Source organism: Salvia miltiorrhiza, chromosome 8 (assembly GCF_028751815.1).
Source record: "Salvia miltiorrhiza cultivar Shanhuang (shh) chromosome 8, IMPLAD_Smil_shh, whole genome shotgun sequence".
Taxonomy (NCBI): Eukaryota; Viridiplantae; Streptophyta; class Magnoliopsida; order Lamiales; family Lamiaceae; genus Salvia; species Salvia miltiorrhiza.
This window is the reverse complement of record NC_080394.1, coordinates 29,434,408-29,442,224: the sequence shown is the minus strand read 5'-3', so window position 1 is coordinate 29,442,224 and position 7,817 is coordinate 29,434,408. Positions and strand designations below refer to the sequence as shown.

At 31.7% G+C, this 7,817-nt stretch overlaps 1 protein-coding gene across 1 annotated transcript; it reads right to left on the bottom strand.

The window, feature by feature from the left end:
- Positions 1-3,442: 3,442 nt before the first annotated feature.
- LOC130997545 (protein SRC1) lies at positions 3,443-4,374 on the bottom strand. The gene is made up of 2 exons (XM_057922885.1): positions 3,784-4,374; positions 3,443-3,679 (listed from the first exon to the last, which is right to left on the bottom strand). The coding sequence occupies exon 1, from the start codon at positions 4,139-4,141 to the stop codon at positions 3,788-3,790; it is 354 nt and encodes a 117-aa protein (XP_057778868.1). The 5' UTR covers positions 4,142-4,374; the 3' UTR covers positions 3,443-3,679; positions 3,784-3,787.
- Between the last annotated feature and the right edge of the window lie 3,443 nt (positions 4,375-7,817).

Sequence of the window (7,817 nt, the reverse complement as noted above, 5' to 3'; positions counted from 1 at the left end):
CACTGTTCGCCGGAGGTCGAAGGAGATTGGGCCACTTTTGGGCCAATGTTATTTAACAAATCTATCCCTCACTCATGGCCACCGTCCGCAAATCATATCCTTTGTTATTGTTTCTTTTATTGGAGTTTGATTTCATTTTCATTGGAGTTTGGTTTCATTAGCTTTCTTGTCAGCATGAACTAATGTTGGTGTGTAAGATCCTGTTTTTAGCTGCTGTAGATCTAAGCTTTTTGAATCCGAGTTTCCCATCGTTATTTATTTTGTGGTGATTTTGCCTTCTGCCGAGCGCTACTTGTCCGAGTTTCAAAAATTGAGATTTTCTGTTTTTCTTGCCCTGGAGATTTACTTGTTATGGGTATTTGATTTACTTGCCGCCGGGAGGGAGGCGCCGCCGCTGACGGTTTGGTGAGAGTGAGAAAGAGAGATGCAGTGTGAGGAGGAGGAAGAAGCGTAGAAGAAGAAGAAAGGAAGGTGGGCCCCACAATTAGAATTAAAGAAACAAAAGAAAAAATCACTAACTAACGTTGACTAACGGTGTTAGTCAAGAAGGGGTTAAATGTGCGATTTTTGGTAGTTTAGGGGGTAAGTAGCACACACAGTTAGTAAAGGGAGCAAATCGCTCTAAGGGCTCACACTTCAGGGGCTTATCTGCACCTTAACCCATAAAATAATATAAGTTACGGCTTGTACATGATGGCAAGACAAGGTCGTGTAGTCACCGTGTGCAGCCATCGTGTGCACGTATATATAGCCCTAATTGTGCATATGAAGACTCAAGACACGATCATGTAGCCATCGTATGCACAGTTACGTACCCCAATTGTGCACACAGTGGCTACACGATTGTGTCTTGCCATTGTGTGCAAGTCGTAACTTATACTCTTTTATTTCTTTTAACTTATTAATATATAGTAAGGGTAATGTAGTAATTTAATACATTTTGGTATAAAAAACTTATACTCTTATAAATGGGTGTAAAAAACTTGAGAGAATATATCTTTTTATACCAAAGTATAAAACATAGAAATTTTTTACACCCATTCAAAAGAGTATAAGTTTTTCATACCAAAATCAATAAAATGACTAAAACACCCCTAAATAAAAGAGTTTAAGTTATGGCTTTCACACGATGGCAAGACACGGTCGTGTAGCCACCGTGTGCAACCATCGTGTGGACGTATATATACCACTAATTGTGCACACGAAGGCTTAAGATACGATCGTGTAGCCACCGTGTGCGCAAAATTGTGCACACGATGGCTACACAATCGTGTCTTGGCATCGTGCGCACACGATGGCTACACGATCGTGTCTTGGCATCGTGTGCAAGCCGCAACTTATACTTTTTAATTTTTTTTAACTTATTAATATGTAGTAAGGTTAATGTAGTAATTTAACACATTTTGGTATAAAAAACTTATACTCTTATGAATAGGTGTAAAAAACTTCTATTTTTTAATATGAGGTATTTAAAAAGATTTTTCCCAAAAAACTTCTACTTTTTTATTACGTGATATTTGTAGTGGACAAATTTCGTATAGCTCATTTAAATTAATATTCGCGGCCCAAATAATTAGTTTAGTCCATGAACTGAATTAATTAATTCAGCCCATACGCTAAGTCATCCGGGCCCAACGATTCAAACCCTAGAAAGGGCAATAACTTGGGGAGGAATGCGGGAAGAGAGGATGAACGTCAACTCCACGAATATCGGAACAACTAGGGTTTAAAGAGACGTGTCAGCCAAACCCTAGCCGTCAGACTACCACAGTATAAATAAACATTAATTAGGTCAATGAACTCATCCATTCATTCGTACTCTCAGCTACTCCACCTACTCACGTTCTCAATTTTCTTCACTTGCTCGATCTCTACGCCTCCACGCTCTCACGTTCTGGATTGGGGCTTGCTCTGACCAGTCAGACAAACCAGCCAGACACACCAGTTCGACCGACGAGATTCACTATCTTACCTTTACTCTACTGTTCAATTATCTTTACACATCATATTCGTTTTTCCTATCAATTAATTCGAATTGTTTCACTGACTTGAGCGTCGGAGGTCCTTCCATCGACACCCCCACTAGTGCTCCTAGAAGGGCTCTAACGTGTTTGTGGTTTTAGGTTGCTAGTGCCCGCCGACCCAGACGTACCCGACGTCTTATTCACGTGATTGTTGGATCCATCCCCAACAATATTTAAAAAGATTTCCCCCTATATTTTATTATAATTTAACTAAGGATTAAGTTGTCTATTTACTCTAAAAATAATTAGAATTAACTGTTAATGGGTAAAAATGCTTATATGTATAACTTCTAATTAAAAATGCTCACTTTTATATATAAAAGAAAAAACTTGATATTATGCCAAAATTAAAGTGAGGGGTCAAAATTTCCCTTGATTATTGATGAGTTTATATCATTTTTTGTATAAAGTGTTACATTTTTTTGACAAAATTACAATTATATAAGAAAAGTGTAAAAAAAAACTTAATATTAGAAAAATAGGTTGCCACCTTAATGAGGTAGTTGTCCGGGCAACACCTACTTTTCCGACCGTCAAACTATTGTTCTTATAATAAATTAAAAATTTCAATCCAAAAAATAGTTTGTCAATCGGATAAATAGGTTGCCGTCAGAGTGACTACCTCACTAAGTAGGTTGCCGCTCGGACGACAACCTACTATTCCGACAACAAGTTATTTTTATAATTGCAAGTATATTGAAATTTAGTCAATTTGAGTATAAATACAATAAGTTGTGAGCATTTTTCATCATAACTTAACGAAAATGGGCATTTTTTTATTTTAACTCTATAATTAAGTACTACTTTTATCTTATAATTAATACTATTTAGTTTTTGTTGACGATGTGGGAAAATAAATAATGATGTTCTGGAAGTATACACTTGTTGTATAAACTAATACTCCCTCCGTCCCAATAAAAGTGGCCATATTTCTTTTTGGGTGTCCCATTAAAAGTGGTTACTTTCTAAAAATGACAAAAATTTACTTTAATTAAGTCAACAATTACTCACTAATTTGGTCAACAATTGTAGGCCACTTTCTAAAAATGCCAAAATTACTTTAATTAAGTCAACAATTACTCACTAATTTGATCAACAATTGTAGGCTACACACTCTATTAAAACATAATAACACTCAATTTCTTAATCTCCATGCCCAAAAAAAAAGTGACCACTTTTATTGAGACGGAGGGAGTAATAGTGAAAAGCGTCTTAGCTATATATTTTAGTATAATTCCATTCTATGAATAAAATTATGAGTTGCATTTTCAGGAGTATCATAAACTAATTAACACTTCTTCAGTAATAATCGTTTTTTTTTTTTGAGAGTATTTTCTAAATTTTTTCTCTATTCAAATACTAGGAATCTAAATAATTTGGGGAAGAATAAAAAAAAGGTGGAGAGAGGAGACATTACGTGAGTAAATTTGGGGAAGAAATCCCCTTTAAAATAAGTACAGCAAAGATTACATACACTCGGAGAAGCAACATGGAGAATTACAATAATCGAAATACAATAATAATAGCATCCAACTTCACATACAGGACAAAGCAGAGATATGCACTCTCTCACAGAAACATCATCTCTCTTTCTCCCCCTTTCTCTTTTTATTTTATTCCCATATTTGCACATCTCACAAGTCATGCGGAAAAGCCTGCAAATCAGCCACGCCAGAGGAAAACAAGTCAACAAGACGATCGACACTAACCAAGTGAGCAAACAATTAATCGAGAGAGAGAGAGAGATTAGAAAAAGTACGAAATCAATCGCTGTCGCTGCTGCTGCTGTCATGACCGTGGCCGTCGTCGTGTTTCTTCTTGTCCTTCTTGTCCTTCTTCTTCTTCTTGCTGTCGTCGGCTTCGCCGCCGTGGATCTTATCTTTGATCTTATCTACGAGGCCTGCCTCGTGCTCGGTTGCCGGCTGCTTGTGGTGATATTCAGATCCGTGCTCGGGCTGCTTGTTGTGATCTCCAGATCCGTAGCCATGTTCGGGCTGCTTGTGGAGATCTCCAGATCCGTAGGCGTGTTCGGTCTTCTTCACCTCGTCGTGCTTCTCATCTTCCTTCTTGCCTCCCATACCCAGCTTCTCTTCGATCTTGTGGATGATGCCTGCCATTTTCTAGAACTTAACTCTCTTTGTTTTGTTTTGATTTGTTTTGGTGGAGGTAGTCAATTGATGAGTGGAACTGAAATTGGGTTGGCCTATTTATAGAGAAAGGATTGATGATTCATTACTTAATCGCAAGGATAATGGATTAGGCTAGTGGGGCCCACATGTGGACGCGGCAATTAATGGTCGGTGCAACGCCATGCCACGATACAGAAAATTATATATATATATAAAAATCTTCCCTCGACTAGTCAAGAAGGTTGTTTAATACAGGTCGAGATTTGATCATATCCTCAATTAGAATCATTAGATGGGCTCCCTAATTTCTATATCGCTAATTAATGATATTGTAATGACTTATTGTGGTAATTTTAGGAGAGTAATTAAAAGATTAGTATTATGAAGCACGGCGCCGTAATTTTTTGAATAAAATCTATATATATATAAAAGCAAAATAAACTCTATCCTACGTGGCGTCGTATAATCACTTCATTTTATTTTTTCTCAATTCTCATTCATTCTTATTTTTTTTCTAAATTTTTAATCAATTTTCGTACCTAAAAATCATTAAATATCTAAAAAAACCATTTGGAACTCATTGATTGTTATTTTGACCTTATCATTAATATATTTTAGATTTGGAACTGATTGATTGTAATTTCGACCTTATCATTAATATATTTTAGATTTTATATGGAAATGTTTAATTTATGCAGTGATACTAACTTTTCAAAAATTAATAATGATAAACTTCTAATTTGGCTACTTTTAGAAAAATACGATTCTACAAATAAGATTGTTATAATTATGAAATTTTCACGATCATATTCGTCGGTTCAATACATTATTCTAGAAAAATATAATTCTACCTTATCTTAAGATTGTTATAATTATAGTTATATAAATAATATAAATATGCACAGATAAATAATTAAATATTTAAAAACCATAAAATTCAATTATTAACATTTTTTCCTTCAAATATTATGAGTAAATGCATAGATAAATAAATTAATTTCATATGTATCCGCATATATTTGATCAAGATCACAATTATGAACAAATTCATTATTATTTATTTATAAATCTGTAATCAATCTCCACATCCAAAAACTATTAAATAATTTATATAAACTTATAGATAAATCCTACACCATTAAATAATCATACAAATTTATAGATAAATCAAATACCATTGAATAATCATGCTATCTAGATATTCCGTATAATGCATCTCGCATGAGCAAAATAAATAAGTTGACACTGAGAGAGTTCTTAACATTCAGGATATAAGACAGAAAAAAGAAAGGGCAACAATTACTTATTAATATTTCAGTAGTATTTTCATCTGAGTCTACCTTATCATCAAGATAGGATCAAATATTTCAAGAGTGTTAAATTTGATTTTGTTTTTGTTGAATTATCCTCAATATTTATTATTTCAAATATTTCAAGATTGACTCAAATATAGATGAATCCTATCAAAGATAGAATTCTTTGTGAAATTAATTATCTTATATTTCATCTATAAAAAGGTGTATAATTAATTTTATTTCTTTAACCTCAACTATTCTTCACGGTTGGCAAGTTCATATACCAGTATTTCTCCTTTGTTTCTCTGTATGCTCTCTTTCTACGTAGAGGTATTCATTCAGCCCTTTAATTATCATTGTGCTGGTTAATCTTATCTTGATTAACTTTTATTTATTCCTTTCTCAGTTTAGATACCATTCGTTTTATTTTAATTATATCCCTTTTCTTTTGGTGTCTTTTAATTTTGTGCTAATTGGCTGAGTGCTACATATTGGCATAATGGAAATCAGGTAGATATAATATTTTAAATTAGATTACATCGCATAAAACGATTCAATAAGAAATTGGTGAATTTCTTAAGTGGCTAATTTTTCTTTTGCAATCATATATAATGATTTAAACAAATTGGAATGTATATATTTGGGAGGGATAATTTTAATATATTTTTTTTCACGTAAATAGATTTAAACGTATATAATATTGCCTTTTCATGATAACTAAATTTGTTTTTTGTATGATGTAATTCTGATTAGTTTTAACACATAATAATAGTTTTTACGTATATAGTATTGCCTTTTCATGGTAATTAAATTTGTTTTTTGTATGCTGTAATTCTTTCTTTAAAGATAATGTTTTAATATATCATTATTATTTATTTATAAATCTGTAATCAATCTCCACATCCAAAAACTATTAAATAATTTATATAAACTTATAGATAAATCCTACACCATTAAATAATCATACAAATTTATAGATAAATCAAATACCATTGAATAATCATGCTATCTAGATATTCCGTATAATGCATCTCGCATGAGCAAAATAAATAAGTTGACACTGAGAGAGTTCTTAACATTCAGGATATAAGACAGAAAAAAGAAAGGGCAACAATTACTTATTAATATTTCAGTAGTATTTTCATCTGAGTCTACCTTATCATCAAGATAGGATCAAATATTTCAAGAGTGTTAAATTTGATTTTGTTTTTGTTGAATTATCCTCAATATTTATTATTTCAAATATTTCAAGATTGACTCAAATATAGATGAATCCTATCAAAGATAGAATTCTTTGTGAAATTAATTATCTTATATTTCATCTATAAAAAGGTGTATAATTAATTTTATTTCTTTAACCTCAACTATTCTTCACGGTTGGCAAGTTCATATACCAGTATTTCTCCTTTGTTTCTCTGTATGCTCTCTTTCTACGTAGAGGTATTCATTCAGCCCTTTAATTATCATTGTGCTGGTTAATCTTATCTTGATTAACTTTTATTTATTCCTTTCTCAGTTTAGATACCATTCGTTTTATTTTAATTATATCCCTTTTCTTTTGGTGTCTTTTAATTTTGTGCTAATTGGCTGAGTGCTACATATTGGCATAATGGAAATCAGGTAGATATAATATTTTAAATTAGATTACATCGCATAAAACGATTCAATAAGAAATTGGTGAATTTCTTAAGTGGCTAATTTTTCTTTTGCAATCATATATAATGATTTAAACAAATTGGAATGTATATATTTGGGAGGGATAATTTTAATATATTTTTTTTCACGTAAATAGATTTAAACGTATATAATATTGCCTTTTCATGATAACTAAATTTGTTTTTTGTATGATGTAATTCTGATTAGTTTTAACACATAATAATAGTTTTTACGTATATAGTATTGCCTTTTCATGGTAATTAAATTTGTTTTTTGTATGCTGTAATTCTTTCTTTAAAGATAATGTTTTAATATATCATTATTATTTATTTATAAATCTGTAATCAATCTCCACATCCAAAAACTATTAAATAATTTATATAAACTTATAGATAAATCCTACACCATTAAATAATCATACAAATTTATAGATAAATCAAATACCATTGAATAATCATGCTATCTAGATATTCCGTATAATGCATCTCGCATGAGCAAAATAAATAAGTTGACACTGAGAGAGTTCTTAACATTCAGGATATAAGACAGAAAAAAGAAAGGGCAACAATTACTTATTAATATTTCAGTAGTATTTTCATCTGAGTCTACCTTATCATCAAGATAGGATCAAATATTTCAAGAGTGTTAAATTTGATTTTGTTTTTGTTGAATTATCCTCAATATTTATTATTTCAAATATTTCAAGATTGACT